Raw genomic sequence first — 20,420 nt, 5'->3', positions numbered from 1 at the left:
TGTTAAAGGATCACTGTACTGCTTTTCCTGCCATGCTAATAATTCAGTGAAGGACCTTAGTGATAAGCATGTAATGCAGTTCAAAAATTTATACATCAGTCAGATTTTTTGTGCCATGTATCAACAGTGCATGAAATGTAAGAGGTCAAGAGAATACTTGAGTATAGTGAACCTATAGCTCAGCTTTAATAGTTAATGTTAACCTATGGTCAATGTTGTTTCATCTACACCCTCAATCCCTGATTTAAAAACGTATTATAAATTTTTATTAATCATGTTAAGGTATTGGGAGATATTGCATTTCTTGAATTATGTTTTATTTTTAATTGTGCTAAAAAGCATAACATAAGGGGGCTGGGGATGTGGCTCAAGCGGTAGCGTGCTTGCCTGGAATGCGCGGGGCGCTGGGTTCGATCCTCAGTACCACATACAAATAAAATAAAGATGTTGTGTCCACCGAAAACTAAAAAATATTTAAAAATTCTCTCTCTCAAAAACCAAAAAAATAAAAAGCATAACATAAAATTCACCATTTTAACCACTTTTGAGTGTACAGTTCAGAGTTTTAAGAATGTTCACATTGTTATGAAACTCATCTAAAGAATTTTTTCATCCTGCAAAACTAAGCTCTATACCCATTAAATAATAACTTTTCATTCCTCCTCCCTCTAGCCCCTGACAAACCACCATGCCATTTTCTGTTTCTATAAATTTGACTGTTTCACATACCTCATATAAAACGTATCATACAGTATATATTTTTTTCTGTGACTGGCTCATTTCACTTAGAGTGTTCTTAAGGTTCATCCATGTTGTAGCATAAGACAGGATTTCCTTTATTTTTAAAGACTGTATAATATTCCACTGTATGCATATGCTACAGTTTGTTTATCCATTCATCCCCCAATGGACATTTGGATTGCCTCTGTCAATATCATTATGTTCATAATGCTTTGAACATGGGGGTGTAAGTAATTCTTTGAGACTTTACTTTCAATTTTTTGGCTATATGCCCCAAACCATACGACTGGATCATATAATTGCTCTATTTTATATGCCCAACATTGTACAAGAAATGGTTCTCTACTTTCCAATACCTTTGTCTTTTCTTTATTTTTCCTTTCTTTTTAATTTTTTTTGATAGTCATTATCCAGGTGTACCAAGGCATAGCTCATTATGGTTTTGATTTGTATTTCTTTAAAGATTACTGACATCTAGAATCTTTTTTAATATGCTTGTTGGCCATTGGTGTGTTAGCTTTGGAGAAATGCACATTCAAATCCTTTGCTCATTAAAAAAGTTAGATATTTGTTTTCTTGTTAAGTCATAAGTTTTTTAAATAAAAATATATGTATTTAGTTGTAGATGGACACAATACCTTTATTTTATTTATCTTTATGTGGTGCTGAGAATTGAACCTAGGGCCTGACACATACGAGATGAGCACTCTACCACTAAGCCTCAACTGCAACCCCAGTCATAAGATTTTTAAAAATGTATTTTCTACATACTAACCCCTTATCAGATATATATATTTGCACATATTTTCTCAAATTCCAGAGGTTGACATTTTACTCTGATTGGAAGGATTGATTGTTTCCTTTGCTACATGGAAGTTTTTTTTAATATTTATTTTTTAGTTTTAGATGGACACAATGTCTTTATTTTATTTTTATGTGGTGCTGAGTATCGAACCCAGTGCCTCACGCATGCCAGGCGAGCACGCTACCACTTGAGCCACATCTCGAACCCCTACATAGAAGTTTTTAGGTTTGATGTAGTCTTATTCATCTAGTGTTGCCTTTGTGGCCTGTGCTTTTGGTGTCATAGCTAAGGACTCATTGCCAAATCCAATGTCATGCAGGTTTTCTTCTAGGAGTTTTATCATTATGGGTCTTAACAATTAGGTCTTTTATCCATTTTGAGTAAATTCTTGTATCTTCTGTAAAATAAGGGTCCAGCTTCATTCTTTTGCAGGTGGATATCCTGTTTCCCTGGTAGAATTCGTTGAAGAGACTATTCTTTACCCAATGAGTGATCTTAGCACTGCTGTCAAAGATCATTTGAAAGTATACATGAAGTCTATCTATTTATTCTATTCCAGACTATATATAACCTGTCTTTATGCCAATACCAAACTGGTTTGATTACTGTGGCTTTGTAGTATATTTGAAATCAAGAAGTATGAGACGACTAACTTTGATCTTTTTTTTTTTTTTCTTTTTCAAGATTATTTACTTATTTGTGGTCCCTTGAAATTCCACATGAATTTTAGGATGGATTTTTCAATTTCTGCAAAAAAAAGCCATTGGAATTTGGAAGATTGTATTGATCTGTAGATCACCTTGGGAAGTATTGAAATCTTAACAACATGAAGTCTTCCAAGTTCATGAACACAGGATATCTTCCCATTTATTTGTGACTTCTTTAATTTTTTTTCAGCAATGTTTTATAGTTTTCAGTGTACAGATTTTTTTACTCCCTTGTTTATTAAGTTTATTCCTAAGTATTTTAGGTTTTTTTTTTATGCTATTGTAAAGGGAATTATTTTCTTAATTTTTTTCATATTATTCATTGTCAATGTATACAAATGCAACTAATTTGTATGTTGCTTTTGTATCCCTCAACTTTGCAGAATTTATTCTAACAGGCTTGTTTTTGTGAGGGGGTGGAATTTTTTTGGTTTCTACATGTTATCAGTGAACAGAGATGATTTCACTTCTCTCTTTCCAATTTGGATGTCTTTTCTTTGCACCTACTCTCCTTAGCCCTCTCCTCCCTCAGCTGCCCCTTTCTTTTCCTTTTCCTTCCTTCCTTTCTAATTGCTCTGACTACTGTATTGAATAGAAGACTAGAGTGGGCAACCTTGTTTCGTGTCTGATCTTACAGGGAAAGCCTTCAGTCATCTAGAGCTATGCATGACATTGGCAGTGCACTTTTCATATATGGTCTTTATTACATTGAGGTAGTTTCCTTCTCTTCCTGTTTGTTGAATATTTTTACTTTTGAAGTCATATCTTGTCAAATACTTTTTCTGCTTCAATTGAGATGATGTCCTTCATCCTGTTAATTTAGTGTATTACACTGATTGGTTTTCCCATCTTGAGTCACCTTGCCTTCCAGGAGTAAATTCTGCTTAGTTTGGGTATATAATCCTTCAAAAGTTCTGTTGAATTTGGTTTGCCCCCTGATTATTTTTATTATTTTTGAAGCAAATACCAGATGTCTTATCATTTATCTAAAAATGTTTCCTGAAAAAGGGATTAAAAAATCATAGTAACATTATTACCAAACCCTTGATTTATTATAATTCTTTAATATTATCAAATATCCAGTCAGTAGCTATGTTTTCTAAAATAGTTAATTAAGGTACTTAAGTTCCATGCCTAGTGATTGATTGGTATATTTCTGAAGTCATTTAATTATATAGGAATTACACAAATTAGTTCCATTTGTATACATTGACAATGAATAATATGAAAAAAATTAAGAAAATAATTCCCTTTATAATAGCATCAAAAAACCCTAAAATACTTAGGAATAAATTTAATAAACAAGGGAGTAAAAAAAAAAAAAAAGGTTCACTTTTTTTTTTCTTTTTTCTTTTTTCGTGGTATCATTATTCTGCTGCTAAGATACATCCCAAGCCCTTTTTATTTTTTATTTCGAGACTGCCTGTCACATCATGGCTGAGAATCTAAGTTGCTGAGGCTGGCCTTGAACTTGAAGTTCTCCAGTCACTGGGATTATAGATATGTGCCACTGTACCTGACCTATAGGTCTACTTCTCTTTTTTTCTTGTTGTATTTTTAGAAACCACAATTTTCTCTATGATAAAACTTTCTGATTCATCCTTGTATTGTAGTTTATTATGTTCCTCTGTCCTCTGAATTTCTTGTAGTTAGAGGTTTAGATAAATGTTTTACTTTTAAAATTGTGGGTTTGATGCTATCATAAAAGGAACCTAAGATCTACTTATCTTTTAGTGATGTTAACCGTCTTTGAGGATCATTGCTTAGATCCATTGATTATATAAGGATTACAAAATGGTGAAATTCTAATTCTTTTTTTTTTATTGGCCATTATACCTTTATAAATATAAACTTACCCTCATCAACTATTTTAGTTACCCCCAGGCATAGTTGACATAGGAACATAGGAAAGGCAGAAAAAGTGCTTGAAGTTTTTTTCTTTTTCTTTTTTACTTTGGTAGTTTTTAAAAGAATTTTCTTCTGTTCTGCATCTCTGAGCAGGAGCTCTGTGACCATCACCAATGCCTTCCAATTTTTGGACATTAATATCTGCCAGGCACAGTGCTGACCTTTCCTATGTATTACCTGTTTGACTTTATATAGATAGGTTCTCTTTGTACTTGAGGCAACTGAGGCTTATAAAGTATAAATAAATTCTACTTGTACACAGTGGGAAGATAGCAGAACTGGAATCTGAACCCAGGTTTGCCTGACTCCAATACGTATTCTTTAACTATTATTTATGGTACTTTCTGAAGGGCCCAGTGGGATTTGAAGAGTGGTGAAGAGAGACTTGAGACATAGATTTTTACAGGAGGTAAGGGTCTAGAAGGATTTTTTAAAATACCTTTATTTTATTTACTTATATGTGGTGCTGAGGATCAAACCCAGTGCCTCATATATGCTAGGCAAGCGCTCTACCGCTGAGCTATGACCCCAGCACCCCCCACCCCCAAGGATTTTTAATTGACTACAAGCTGTAGGGTCTATTCAGTTGCAATCAGCTGAGCCACTCTTGGGCTTCCTACTTGTTGTCTGAAGGTGGACAGTTTACTGGGAAACAGTGTTGCTAGTAAAAATATGTTCCAGATCTGACCTTGTTAGCAATGTCTCCCAAGAGAAAGAGGGTTCCTCAAACAGTTTTAGATTTATTTAGTTCTATGTGGTGCTGAGAATTGAACCCAGTGCCTCACACATGCCAGGCAAGTACACTACTGCTGAGTCCCAGCCCTAGCCCTCCAAATTACTTTCTTAAAAAATAGCTTTATAATTTCAAATAGACATAGAAAAGACTTTAGACATCTAGTCAAATTATGGAGGTACTGGGGAGATAGGCAGTAAGTTATATACTAAACAGGTAAATTATAATATAATGGCAGATGCTATTAAGTATTTTGAAGGAAAGTACAGTGGTACAGCATAAAGAGTGGTGGGGTCAAGCAGATGGGGGCTGCTTAGATACAGAGATCTGAGAAGCATTTATTGAGAGAATGACATTTGAGAAGAACCTGAATGAAGGTGAGGGAAGAACCTTCAAGACAACAGGGGACAGCAATAGCAGGGAATTTGCTTAGGATTCCTTGGCAACAGCAGTGAAGGAGTGTGTGAGAGTAGGAGCTGGAGACTGAGCCACAGAGTGGGGAGGCTTGGGACTTTCTCTGTACACTAGGACACTCACATCCTATCTTCTTGAGCGTGGGCAGCTTCTTCTATGGCTTTAATTACTCCTTACAAGTTTCCCCCTTCTTTTTATTTCTTTTGCTGATGCTGTCCTATGTCAAGAAGAATGTGTTAACCAAAGGATAAGACCTGAGTTCTATTCCAGATTTCCTCTGAAGAAGATTGAATAGGCTGGGTGGAGTTTCTTGACTCAGTCAGATAAATCCATTGTGATAGCTCATGGATTGAGGGGGGAAAATAATTGTTCTGAAAGTAATACATATATACTTTAAAATTAAAAAATGAACCTAATGTTTTAAAATTAAATAGTAGGAAATAGATTTCTTGCTGAAGTTCATAACAGAATTTTGTACTGGGCACATGATCTTATAGGCTAGCAGTTACCTCCTTCCTATAAATGCTTGTGTTGGAATGCTTTGCATTCCCAGGAAACATTTTTCCTGAATGTACCTTTTTGGAGGAAGTATAAATTATTCTTATACTATTGTGGTAAATAAAATTTGGTTTAAAAAAGAATCCTGAACTTGTGGGTGTATCATCTTGATAATTGTACCAACATTACCAACTTGATAATGTTGGTACAAGTATAGATATTGTAGAGAATATGGAGGAGTCCTCTGCTTTGTCCCCAAACAGAATTTCATTTATGGTCTAGTTCAATATTTAATGCCTCCTTTAGTGTTTAATCAGTTTATTTGTTTTTTAATCTGCCAAATCCAGATAATTTGACTTTCCACTGATAAAATATTTACTTGTTATAACAGGCAGGGTGCTAAACTTGGAAATTAAAGAGTACTGAGTTAAATTTAAAATTTGTTGAAAAGTATTCATCATGATGTAGTCTATTTAATGTCTTGGCAGTTCCTCTGTCTCTTCTCATTTAACATGCAAGGAGACAGACTGGCAGCAGTTGTAAGCTGAAACTTGGTTGTATGCGGAATGAGATTGGTATGGGTACTAAAATGGAGGAAATTTGAAAGTGTTACTGTGAGTGTGTGTGTTTCCTTAAATTAAAGTGTGACACACTGGCTTTAAATAGAATTTTATATTCTGTTTGTCAAGGCTATTATAACTCCATGATAGATGATCCTAAGACTGAAACTGGTTTTAAATATTGTTTTGTAGGATAACCAAATTTGTCTCTTAACAGTGTTGTCATTATGTCACACAAGTTGTTTTTATATAATAAGCATGTTTTACAACATGTTTGAGTCATTTTCCCAGGAGACCTGAAATTTATTACTCAGAAGAAAAGCATGCCTTTACAATATATTCTTAGCTGCTCCTTTCTATTACTCAGCTGTCAGGTCCTATGGAATCTAAAATAGAACTCCATCAACGGGAGACAGTCTCTGCATTGTTTACTGGACCTTTCGGATGTGGACAGTTTTATCATGCACTGCAGAGTCTCTGTTGCAGTTTCAAAGCAGCAGGATGCAGAGTACTGTTCAGGTTTTCTAGTGGGGTCCTTGATAGGGAGGACTTTGAAAGACAGTCTCTAAAGAACGAGAAATAGGAGGAGTTACAGTACCTGATTTGAGGCTCCTGTTAATCAAGTGCTGCGCTGTGAGGAAAATAATTTTCAAGCGTTATGAAGGCGGAGAAGGATCCTGAAGACGAAGAAAATATTCTTAGAGATCCAAGCTAAGTGTAGCACAGCATGTGAGGGACTGAGTCAGCCTACTTATTAGGCGTTTGTGTGAAGGCTTGCTTTGTGAGCTGCAGAGATTTGTAACTTAATGCGGAGTGGTTTGCCGTTAGTAACAAGAAACTAAATCCTGTCTATGATGAGCTGTTGGTTTTCTTGTGCTCCTAAGAACAGAGTAGGTATCCTAGTAGTTCAGTGTAACAAAAGGTTCTCATTCGGCTTTCTGAACTGTGTTCTTTTAAAATGTGTTGTTTTATTAATTTTGCTTTCTTTGGATTACTCTTCTTCCTGATTTGCCATTAGGATTAGTGATAGTAAATAAAAGTTCTTGTTTGTTTTCTTGGATTAAAAAAGCACATGATAGAATCTTAATCATTAAGCAGCATTACTGTTAACTGATATTGGACCAGAATTGAAAATGGAGCTTGATGAAGTAGACTGAAAATCACATCCTCATGTGAGACTTTGATCCTGTTTAATTTTTTTTTTTTTTTTTAAGCCTTCCTTTGGAATTATGTAGCTTTTTGCTCCACCAGCTAGTTGGAAATAATGATGGTTTTATTTGTAAGGATAAACTAATCAATACAGAGAAAGTGTGTTAAATATGACTTAATCCCTGAGGCATTTGAAAGTGTGGTGTCTTTTAGGTCTGCATCCACTACCATTCCTCAAATCAGAGTCACTAAACTGTTTTGGTCTGCACTAGAGAAAGATAGTGCCTAAAATGTAACTTAGATTTTGAGCCAATAAATTGTGTTACTCTCTACTCATAATTGTCAATTTTAACTTTTGAATTTAGAAAGAAGTGGGTTAATCTTCATATTGTTATAGATTTCAGGACAATTATTAAGTCTGTAGGTACTTGAACCAGGTTCCATAAAAATACTGAATTTCAAGAGTGAGTTAAAATTTTAATGTATTTATCTTTTTATACACAATTTTAATATTTTTAATGAGTACTTTGATATTTAGCTAGAAAAATTGGTGTTTTTTTCTTTTTGTGGTTCAGAGAGGATATTAGATATAAAATAATCTTGCTGATTAAACAAACATTTAGGGAATCTGTGAGTAAATAACTTCCCCCCCAGAGGTTTGTTATGATATTTGTAAGCATAGGATTTGCTTTATAAGTCATGTGAAAAATGTGTAGATATTTTTTGTTCTAGAAATAGTACTGGATTTAGCACAGAATTAAGCAGGAAGTTGATATATATTTTAAAAGGTTAAAATCTTGAATGTGTAAACAACATGTATTTAATTTCTGTGTTCTTTAATTTCTGCTTACTGAGAATAATATCGTAAAATGAACTTTCTTCAAATCAAAGCTAAATATAATCTTAGTATAATTAAATATATATACAAGTAAATATTATTTTTAAAAAACTACCTTTTTAAAAAAAGTTTTTTGAGTTGTAGATGAGCACAATATCCTTATTTATTTATTTATTTATTTACGTGGTGCTGCAGATTGGGCCCAGTGCCTCACTTAACTACTGAGCTACAACCCCAGCCCTAAAAAACTACTTTTGATCTTCCTTTTTAAAACATGTATTGAATTTTTGTTAAAATTAAAAATCTTTTTTTATAAAATTAAAATGTACTGAATGTAAAGAAGAAAATGAAAGTCATTTCTAATTTTATTATTTTAGATTCTAAGAAATTAATACTTTAGAGTCTTTCTAGTTTTTTTTCGGTGTAGAAGTTCTTTTTTTATCCTAATATATAAGCATAATGAGTTTCTTTCTGTATTGAGTGTGTGTGTGTGTGTGTGTGTGTGTGTGTATTATTTGCCTTATAGAAATAAATATATTTCTAACAGTACCTTTAAATAAGTGGGAGAGGAATATGGTTTCTTAAAATGTATACAGAATTCTATGGCTAACAGTCCTGGGAGCCAAATCTGAAAGGGATTTGGGGAATAGGAAAAGCAACTGATTTGGGAGAAGTCAAGATTGGGCTTGGCGACTTTAGCCATTTAATGTCCCCAGAGCATTGACTCTCCACATCTGTTAAGTAGAGAAGATAATTTTAGTTTACTAGGGTTTTTTTGAGTCGTTTATGTCTGGCACAGGGTGGCTTTTAGTAATTATTAATTTCCTTGTTTTCTCCCTGAGGACAAAGGGAACAGGACAGAGAAAATGAGAAGCATACTTTTTCTCAAAAGTACAATGTAAACTACACTTGAATGTCCTGTGTCCTGGGAAGGTTTTGTAACTGCTGTTCTACTGAAGTTAGCACAGCACAGAGAAGGAAGTTTAGGATGCTGTTGGAAAAGGAGGAATGTCTTACGCAGTACCACTTTCCCTTCTTTTTTCCTTCCTCCTCCACAAAATCTTACTAATATACTATGCCATGTTTTCTTTTTTTTTTTCCCTTTTTGTAGCATGCAGCAGATTGGAATAAATATGATGACCGGTTGATGAAAGCTGCAGAGAGAGGGGATGTAGAAAAAGTATCCTCAATCCTTGCTAAAAAGGGAGTCAGTCCAGGCAAACTAGATGTGGAGGGCAGATCTGCGTAAGTATTGCCCGTGATGAAAGCATGTCTGAAGAAAATTTGGGTAGAATGTTGGGATACAAATGAAATTTGTGAACTATGGATATTAATTTTTAATTAAGAAGTCTCTACCAAAACTCACTGTTAAAACTTACAAACAGCTGGGTGTGGTGGTGCATACCTGTAATCCCAGCAGCTAGGGAGGCTGATGTAGGATTCTGAGTTCAAAGCCAGCCTCAACAACTTAATGAGGTTCTAAGCAACTCAGCAAGATCCTGTCTCTAAATAATAATTTTTAAAAAAGTAAAAAGAAAAATCGACTGGGTATGTGGCTCAGTGGTTAAATGCCCCTTAAATCCCTGGTATCAAAACAAAAAACAAAACAAAAACCTTTCAAACAAGCTAATTTAAGAGATTCTTTACTATTTTTTTTTAATGATTGTTCTAATTTAAAAGATTCCCAAGTGAGAGAGAGAACACCAGATTACTCAGATGGTCTAGCTGTTTAGGCCCAAGAGTAAACCATGGCCTATAGTTATTTGATGCATTTTTACTGATAAGATTTTTTCATATTTCCATATTTGATCGTCAGAGCAGCCCTATAAAAGAAGTAGAAAAAAAGTTTACAGAAGTTAAAACGCTTGCTTTAATCTCATGGAAAGTCACAGAACTAGGATATGAGCCCAAGCTTTTTTCTTTGAAGAGTTCTGTAAATTTTACTGTCTTTCCCACCAAGTCCCTGATCTTTTTTTTTTTTTTTAACTTAGATACTTAAATGAGAGAATGTTCAGAGCAGAATGGAAGCAGAATAACTAGTGTGTCCTAGAGAGACATAGGCAGTGATGCTGCTCTTGTTTTTGTTACTGAGAAGGACAACTGGCTAGTTTGTGTGCTTATGAACCATGTGTCTCTTCCCCCACCCATCCCAAACCTTCATTGCTTCCCTTCCTGTTGAGGGTGGGGATCAGTTGGTTTAAAGGGTAGATATAGATTCTATTAAGACCCTTTATAATTATAGCAGTTAAAACCCTATCTGGGCATCCTTCCAAAGTTAAAGGTGAAAAGTCCCATTTCCTAAAATTCCTCAGTCTTATACTTGTAAGCGTTTATTCAGAATATTATAGGTGGAAACCAAAGACTAAATATAGAAATGAATATTAGGAAGTGAATAGTTAATGTTTGATGGAGGTCATTACCTTGGAATGCTTATACTTTTAAATATAGTAAAAATAGTAAAGCATGACTGTAAATTAAGTAGTTTTAAAGATAATACAAAGTTTGAAATAAACAATAAAATTTGAAAAGTTAAACGTTTATAATGTTTCAATTTCATCAAGTTGTAATTTGATAGTTATAGACACATTGGTTATTTTTGCTTTTCCCTATTTTTTTCTAAATTTTAAGTTATTTATGAAAATGGATTCACAGTAGAAATAATTAAAATTTAGTATCTGTAAGTGATTTTGTTTTTCCAGAAACTCTGAGATGTTAAAAGATAAAGGAAGTCTTCTGTGGTGTGAAACTCTTTGGTTAAACCTTGTTTCAGCCCATCCCTGTTTTCAGTGTTTTGAATGAACGATCTTTGAGTTTTTGTTTGAATTTTTGATCTAAGGTTCAGTTTTGGGTGAAATTACTTATAGAGTATAAAATTTAGTATCATTTGATGAACTTTGAATTCTAGTTTGTGAAATAAATGAATAGAATTAATCTTTGAGGTTTTCAGTGTAAGAAGTAGAATTCTTCCTGGGATTCATGGGATAAAATATTTTCAATTTTTATTTATACATGTAAACTATATTCCTCCTTAGTTAAAGCATTTAGTGTTTAGTTAAGTATAGGACATTACAAATGCATCTTTTGTATTATCTGTAATTATAAAAACAATTTTATTCTGAATTTTTTTAATTTTGAAATTTAAAGCAAACAAATGTAACAAGTTCTTCTTGATCTCAGTGTTATTTAACAAATGAAATATTTGAAGCCTAGCCATTGTCACTGCAAGGATCTGTTTCTTTCCTGTGTACCTCTCTCCTAGGGCACAGCCTTTGGAACTTCCAATCCCAAATAGGCAGGTTCACCAAGGATCCCCACCACCAGTGACAGAACTACCGGCTCTAGATTTTCACTTCCCTTCCCCCAGTGGCTTTCAAAGTGGTGTTCAACCTCCCAACTGCTTTCTCTGGAATCAGCAAATGTTCACAAGGAAGAAGTGGCCTCTGTTCAGATACTAAGCTCTCCCCTCTGGGCGTCTGTCTTCCCTTGCATCCTGGCCTAGTCATTTCTTTACTATATTTTTAGCTTACCAATACCCTTGAGGATATGTTTATATTTTGTGCAGCTTTTCTATTTGTCCTCAGAGGTACTGATTGTCCAAATTATCTATATCTTCCATTATGGAAGCAGAAATTCGTCTCTTGATTCTTAAAAAGAAAACCTAAGAACTGGTATTTTAATTGCAAAAGAGTATTTTTGTGAAGCAGTTTTTCATATTCCTTTACAGTTCTTTGCTCACATTTTAATAATTGATGTATTGTCTTTCTGAAGCACATTTACTATTTATAGCATACTGATATTAATAATCCATTATAGATTTGTACTGATTTCTGACTTTTAGCATGTCATTCTTATAATGTTGATTGATTTTGAAGAAGGGGGTCTTCTAAATTTTGTGAGCCAAGAGATGAAAACAAGCAAGTAAACAAAAAGTGTTATCTCCAAGATCACTGGGGGACTAAGTATCTGTGTGAAGGAATTAGCAGTGCCCAAAAGGCTCTCATAGTGCATTACATAGTATAATTCATTCAGTGTTGCAGAGAGATTGAACAATATCCTCAGCCTTAATATATACTTAATAAATATAAACTGTATTTCTCCTTAATTAAAGCATTTAATAAGTAGTCAAGTATAGGTCATTACAAATGTATCTTTTGTATTATCTGTAATTTTAAAAAACTTTATTCTGATTTTTTTAATTTTGAAATTTAAAGCAAAAATGTAACAATTATTTCTTGATTTCAGTGTTATTGCAAAGATTGAACAATATCCTCAGTCTTAATTATTCTGTTAGAAGGAGAACTAATCTGACTCTTAAGAACACTATATACCTTTTATCAGAAACATCTATTTTTCTTTAATTCAGTTTGTATTCAAACCTGCTTTTTTTTTTTTAAGGAATGCTTGGTCTCTAGTTTGCATTTTATCTGTCATAATAGTAGGTAGAGTCACACACTGAATATCATAATACTTGGAAATTAATTTGCAAGCTGTCTTCAAAGTTTGTCTCTAAGTATTTAGTTATTCAAATATTTCAAGGTCCACTATCTGTCTTGCACTTGATTCTGGGGCTACAATAGAAAGGAAAACAGATAAAATCTCTGCATTTATTGAGTTTGCAATTGAATTTATGTATTATGAAAATGTTAAGTTCTTCATAAAACAGTAAGGCAGGGATGGGGGAACTAGAAGTACTAAGCTTTCAGGAACCAGGAGGATCATAAAACTTTTCAGTGGTCTGGCCAGGGATGCACCCTGGGTTGAAAAAACGATGCAGAGTGCTTCTGTTTCCAGGCACCTTGCTGAACACATTCATGTTGTCTCCTGGCATCTTCAGAGTGGTTATTGTACTTGTTTAGAACCTCATTTCTATTTCAACCTGAGTTCAGTGTCCTTTGCCAACAACTTTATGTTATTTACCGCTTTGAATTTGATAGTCAATATCAGGTCTTAGTGCACAGAGAAAGTTTCTGTAAATGTTGATTATAAACTAGATGATCAAAGAAATGGAATGTTTTGTTATTTGGTGTCTTAAATCCTTGATGCTTCACAGTTTCTTAAGCAGGTTTGACTTGCCTTATAAGGAAAATCATTCAGTTATATCGGTTTGTGTGAAACTTAACCAATCATGAAGGTCTGTAAGCAAGAAGAAGAATTAGCTGATAGTCTTTGGTCACTGGTCACAGGTTCTTTTGTGGCTTTTAAAGATCATTTTGCTTGTTTGGAAGGCTTAGTTTGATAATTGTAAAGAGAAGGGGTAAATTTTTTTAAAAATATTTTTTGGTTGTCAATGGACTTTAAATTTTTGTTTTTTTTTTTTAGATGTAGATGTACACAACACCTTTGTTTTATTTTTAAGTGGTGCTGAGGGTTGAACCCAGTGCCTTACACATGCCAGGCAAGCTCTCTACTACTAAGCTAAAACCCCAGCCCCAAGAGATAAATGTTTTGATGTGTCTTTACCTCAGGATTTTGTTATAACTTTTTTTTTTTTTTTTGTATTTTTGGTATATTTAAAATTAAACAAAATGATCTAAATAGAAATCTTTCAGTGTACATTTATTATCCAAGCACCAATACTTTTGCTATTGAAATGGTAAATTATGGAGTTAATGGTATTAATGGTATAAATTTTCTCTTAAGACTTAAATATTAGAATATTTTATTGGTTCTAATGAATGTTCTGGAATGTATTGGCATGTTACAGAAATCCAACTTTGGAGTATTTAAAATTTCAGATTTTTGGTTTAGGGATGCTCAATATATTCCTTTAAATATGTAGCCTTTAAATATGTGTGTGTGTGTGTGTGTGTGTGTGTGTGTGTGTGTGTATGTGTACGTGCGCACGCGCGTTTTGAATAAATAGTGACATTCATGTAACATAAAAATTAGCTTTGGTAGGTTCTGTGGCATAACAAATATTTACTTTTTGCTTAGCTTCCATGTTGTGGCCTCAAAGGGGAATCTTGAGTGTTTGAATGCCATCCTTATACATGGAATTGACATTACAACCAGTGACACTGCAGGTATGTTTACCTCCATAGTCAATGTCAAAGCATCAAGAGGTTGCAAACACTGTCCACTGTTAGTGCGTGCATATGTATATGTGTGTGTTGTTTCAGTTTGAATCCAGGGCCTTGCACATGCAAGGCAAGTGCTCTACTTTTGAGCTATACCCCTGGCCACTTAAGTAGTTAGACTAAAGAAAAGTCTTTACTTTTCTATGTTCAAATAGTTGAGAAAAGGTTTACTTCTGAGTTATCATTGTGGAGAGCAGTCATGTATAGGGAATTGAGGAGAAAGGATTACTGGACTGATAAGCAGTGTAAGACCTATAGTCTAGTGCTGGTGTTAGTAGTGTTATGGGATCCTAAAATCTCAGATTTTTAATATCTTTAGGGGCTATTGAATTGATATTCATATATTATTCTAAGAGTCCTCTCTGTCATGAGGTCATTTGACATTCAGTTAGACATTTTTTTGTGATGGAGAACTAACCACCTTGAAATAGCAACAACCTCAACGATAATGATAGTAGCAAGGTAGCTGACGTTTATATAATATTTGTATACCTTCTCTGCTAAGCTGCTAAATAAGTACCTTATATGCTTCACATATGTTAACTCATTTTATCTCCATGTTAACTCAGTGAGGTATGAGGCACTGAGCTGTTAAAGTACCTTGCCCAAGGCCCTACAGTAGATAACGTTTCAGTCAGTCTGTGTTCTTAGCCATTATGCCTCAAAGGGATTCCAGTCTGTTTGCTTAGCTATATTTATAAAAACATATTTTTAAAAACAATGGAAATCTTTTTTACTTTATCTTCTGCTTACACTTAGTCATGCCTATGTCTGTCCTTTAAAATCATGTAGTATAAGTTTGCATATCAAAGGTAGACCCGTAAGTATTTGAATATAGCTGTGAGTGTTAACATAAAATATATGTTTTTATGTTAAAAAAATATGTTTTTATGTTTTCAGTGAGTGTTACTTTTCAGTCCATCAGGATCACCATTCTCATTTCTCTGGCATTCTTTAACAGCTTAGTTCTCTGTAATTCTACTTTGTTAGTCAGTTAAATATAGGAATTGACTCAGAGCAGAGAATTTGCTTAACACCTTTAATATTTTATCCTATGACTCTGTGTATGGGCAAATAAATACATTACTGTTAACCAGTGTTGCTTTTAGAAATGAAACAGAAAAAGGGAAATAGAGATACAATTGAGTTAGTGAGGAAAATCTTTACCTAACATACATGAAATTTTAAATTAAAGTCCAAACTTAGTTTATTACCTATGTTTGAAGAAAGAAATATGTTTATTGTAGGAATGTTCCTGTATATCACTGAAGGTGTATATATTCTTAGAAATTTTAGACCTATATGTCTTCAGAAATTTTAAGACTATTTACCGTGCTGATTCCAATTCAAACATGTATTTTCTTTCTATCTTTTTTAATCTGTGTTTTTTCTGTTCTGGACATTTTTGCCTTGTGGATAATCTAGTGACTTTTTTTCCTGCCTCCTTCAGTGCAGATAAAACTCAAATAAAGCTTTCCCAAGATCAGCAGACATTGCTTCATATACTGCATTCTAACATATCCTAAACTCTACCTTTCTTTTGTTTATGCTGCTATCTAGCTATATTTTTATTTGATTCTTTGTCTGTCTCTAGAGATGTCCTTTCTTGAAGACAAGGACATTTCTCATTTGTTATAGAATCTGTTACAATCCAGATGTGGATATTTGATTTAAAATTTTTATGTAAACTAACCTAACTTCTGTTTTATATGAAAGTGATTTATAATGAAAGGTTTCCTCCCCTTTCCAACCCCTTTGGTGTTTTCCTTAACATTGCACATTTTAGATCTGGTGTGTCCTGATTTTTTTTTGCTGCTACATCTCAAGTGTCTGGATTGGGTATTTCCTTAAGCCTATGTATGTAACCAGCTTTCTGTAACATTTTGTTGAACACTAGAGACTCACCACTATGCCTCATTCCACCACCTCCATTTCCATGCTATCTGTCAGTTATTTTTCACAATGTAAAATGTTTCTAGGAAACTTGTCCATTAATGGTACTAAGTTGAAATTTGAAATGATCACATCTGACTGATTTGAAATTAGAAGATGATTGGATGTGGCTGATATATTACATCTGTGCCTGGTCTCACTGTATTTTGTTCTAGAATCTTATTAACCAGCTGCAAAGAAGTGATCAGGCCAGGAAAACCTATCCACTTACCTAAACTCTTGACTGGGAATTGAAAGCCAATTTATTTATCCATCCAAAATGGTCAGAATATAAATTATTTTTCTAGTAGAAAGGTGTACTTGCAAAGTCAAATTATATTTTCAGAAATTTGTGAGGTTAGAAGAAAATTAAGAGTATTAAAAAGTGGAAGATAGAATATCTTAGTGAAACCCTTGTATTTTTTACTATTCAAGAGAGATGAATGTATTTCATGCTTGTATAATTATACATAGTGAATTCTACTGTCATGTATAACTAAAGTAAACCAGTAAAAAAGAGAACAAAGAGAGATGAAAGTGTAAAAAAACATAATTAGAAGAGAATGTTTGGAGTTAAGATATCCTCTGAGAGTTTACTTTATCCAGAATTCAAAGTCAACTTTTTAAATTATTTGGTAACCTTTCCTCCCTAATCCCTTTGGCATTTCTTTTAAAATGTGTATAAAATTGCACATTTTGGTACATATTATATTTGAACAAATGGTCTGATGTTCAGAAATATAGTCTCATAATGGACTATGAATTCTAGGTGAAATATGAAAATTAGAGAATACCTTTTCTATGACTTATATTTAACTTTCTCCATTATTACTGCCCACACTGCCTGATTGGAAATGTTACATAAAATCTGGTATTTCTTTCCTTTTCTCCTCTTCCCATTTTTTTTTCTCCACTCCCTCCTTCTTTATGCCAGTACTTAACTACCTACTTTGTCTTAGATACTACTGTAGGTTCTGGAGATTCAGTGGTGGTGAATAAGACAAAGTTCCTACTTCTTTGAATTTGTATGCTAATTTTTCATCCCATCTTTATTGTTTTGTGTATATATTTATCTCTTATTAAAATATCAGACTAAGTGAAAAATCATAGAAACTAAGAGCCTGCTTACAAATTAAGTATCCTGTCAACTAATTTTGGAATAAAGAATCATATTTTTATAAAAATTAATGTATAAAGAAAGCAATCCTTTACATATTTTCTTTTTTAGGGAGAAATGCTCTTCATCTGGCTGCTAAGTATGGACATGCATTGTGTCTGCAAAAACTTCTACAGGTAGTGGAAGTGGTTAAAATTAAAAATGTGTTTTTAATGTATTTTGGAATTTGAGTTCAAAGAAAATGGTAGGCTAACTTTGACTGTTAGCTTACATGATATTTTTTCCATCGTTTGTGAAGGAATGTGAACAATAAAGAACAAAAACTCCAAGGGAAGTGAATTGCATAACTCAGTGTATTAAAAATAAATAACAAAGACTTGACCTTCCTGTTGACATTAGCTGGAGATTGGAATTTTCTGTTGTCTAGAATATGGTCTAAGATAAAGTGATAGAAGATATGATTTATATATTTCTATATAAATGTAGATAATTTTGACTATATAATATTAACATTATTAGTTAAACTTTTAATCCAGCAACCACAAAATTCTGTGAACTAGTTGGCTGAATTTAATCAAAGGGTCTTCCACTAAATTTCACAGTAGGATTTATTTGTTCTTATTCAGAAGTTTGTTTTAAATTTCACTGAAAAAACAAACAAACAAACATATTTTCAATATTCCATGCTATTGTAATGTGCCGTATGTTTCCTGTTTGGTGAAATACCGTGAAATTTACAGTTATATCATGTTATTATATTTGTTTCATGTCAAAATATTTGCTACATTGTCTAAAAAGTCTTAAGTTTCTTTGATATTTGGAATATTTTAAGAAATAACAGCTGTTCATTTCAGTCTGGATATTGAATTTTAAAACAAAACTCTCTCAGATCACCCAAGTTTCTGTGTCTTAACAGTACAATTGTCCTACTGAACATGTAGACCTTCAGGGGAGAACTGCACTTCATGATGCAGGTAAGCAAAGGTTTCACATAAACACAAATGTTTGTTTGCCGCTGTCCGGCTGCAGCAGAATAACCGGGGGGTGACGAATGACTTGTGTACCTTGATACAGCAGGAATGAGAGCCGTTTATTATAAGATCTGAGCGATATTTATACATTTTACACAGCTTATCTAATTAGCATAAAATAGATACAGCAGTCAACCAATAAGGAATCTCCACACTTAATGGCTCACTTTTGTTACTTTACAAACCACTCCCTCTGGCATTTGGCCAGGCGCCATCCAGACTTGTTTACAGACTTTAACATTTCTCTGGCAAAATAACAGGTGCCAATCTGACTTGTTTACAGACCTTAACATTTGTTAAAACATCTAATCATTTAAATTAATGTCGAAGTTTTAACATGTATTGGTATGATTCATGGTGAAATAAAGAATGCTCTACACTTCTGTGTATAATTTATTAGATTATAAAGTTTAAAAAGATTGAATCAGTGAATTTTTAAAGGCCAGTTTGTTAGATATTAAAGGCACAAAGATAAATACAGCATACCCTGCTATCAAGGAGCTCCAAGCACTGTGTGTGTGTGTGTGTGAATTGTTAAGATATATGGGAAGTGGGAAAGACTTTTGTTTCTAAAATTGAATGTACCTAATTAGCATATCTAAACCTTATTTTTTTCTCACTTGCAGAATGAAGTTAATAATACTATTACAATTAAGTCATAAATAGTGCCTGAATTAATTAATTAATTAATTATGGTGATTGTTTTGGCTTAGAGGTGTCAATACTGAATTTCATATCACTGTAATGTGCTATATATAAAAAAATTTACTAGTAATTTCACAGAGTTTATTGTTCACACTTATGTATCAAAGTGTCTGAATTATTCTTTAGGTATCATAAAGAAAATACATTGAAAAAGTTAGATGTTCAGGTATTTTTGGAATGTAAGATAGCCTGACTTCTTGTGTGGTTCTTCTCAGTGTGAAATTTCTATAGTTTACTAGAATGAAAAAAATAAATCTACCCTCTCTTTTCATGTAAAGAGACTATTTGCATGACTTAAAGTGGTCCATATTAAAGATACACTTTAATATCCTTTAACTTTTTATGTCTTGATTTTCTTTCACTTTTTTCTCTTTTGCATTTTAGGTGCTTTTCTATTTTTATTTCTCAATGCATTTTCTTCTCTTTTATTTTTATATAGAATTGTATTATATGCAAAGCATTTTCATGTACATTATCATTTCAGCCTTACAATAAAATTCCAAGAGTTATTATGAATTTTATCCCCTTTATTTAGAACTGGTACCACCTGATCAATTGAAATCTTAATATTTGTTCAATACAATTATTGGTAGGATGGATATCTTTTTAGTGCTCTACCAAAAGAACTCTAATATCAGCTTCTTACAAAAAACTTTTGAATGTAGTATAGATTGGCAGGTGACTCATGGTCATTTCTGTATGAAATTCTTTTCATCTTGTTGCTACTCTATCTTCTGGGTTTCTTCCTCAACTGTGTGGTCGAAGCAGTTATAGTCTTGTCTATGAGGGGACTAGAAGTGAGCGGAAAGGGAACATGGGTGGACCACATGCTCAAAGTCTAAGGCCCAAACTTAGAAGTGGTAAATAACCCTCCATTCATATTCTCCTGAAAAAAGCAAAGCCAGATGGCATTTTTTATCTGTAAAGGGGGCTCAGAAGTATAGTTTCTAGATGACTAGTCAGGTTATTACACAGTTGAAAAAGGGGAGAACAGATTTTACGGTTTCTGCTCCAGTCCAACTCTGTCCTTCCAGATATTTCTGTAGCCTCTACTCCCCACACATGGAATCCTTCATCATCTTCTCAAGGGTGAGAATACGTAAATCAGCTCTTCAGCCTCTAGCTCAAAGTCCAGGATTTCTGGATGTTGCGACAGTTTTATCATTTTAGCTCTGAGGTAACACTTCATAGTCTAGCAGTCTATA

The 20,420-nt window shown here is 33.4% G+C and overlaps 1 protein-coding gene across 3 annotated transcripts in view; it reads left to right on the top strand.

Moving 5' to 3' along the window:
- Uaca (uveal autoantigen with coiled-coil domains and ankyrin repeats) overlaps positions 1-20,420 on the top strand; it is a 96,613-nt gene that overhangs the window by 44,063 nt on the left and 32,130 nt on the right. The window contains exons 1-5 of one of the 3 annotated variants that reach the window (XM_076851028.2): positions 6,847-7,256; positions 9,465-9,598; positions 14,288-14,376; positions 17,591-17,655; positions 18,396-18,453. In XM_076851028.2, coding sequence (XP_076707143.2) covers positions 7,218-7,256; positions 9,465-9,598; positions 14,288-14,376; positions 17,591-17,655; positions 18,396-18,453 — 385 coding nt within the window. In that variant the 5' untranslated portion in view covers positions 6,847-7,217. Of the gene's footprint in view, positions 1-6,846; positions 7,257-7,493; positions 7,539-9,464; positions 9,599-14,287; positions 14,377-17,590; positions 17,656-18,395; positions 18,454-20,420 lie in introns of those variants that run through there. The other 2 variants (XM_076851029.2, XM_076851027.2) reach the window with 2 other exon arrangements.

The sequence above is a fragment of the Callospermophilus lateralis genome, chromosome 3 (assembly GCF_048772815.1).
Source record: "Callospermophilus lateralis isolate mCalLat2 chromosome 3, mCalLat2.hap1, whole genome shotgun sequence".
NCBI lineage: Eukaryota > Metazoa > Chordata > Mammalia > Rodentia > Sciuridae > Callospermophilus > Callospermophilus lateralis.
Note: the sequence above shows the minus strand (reverse complement) of the source record. Positions and strands in the feature narration are given on the sequence as shown.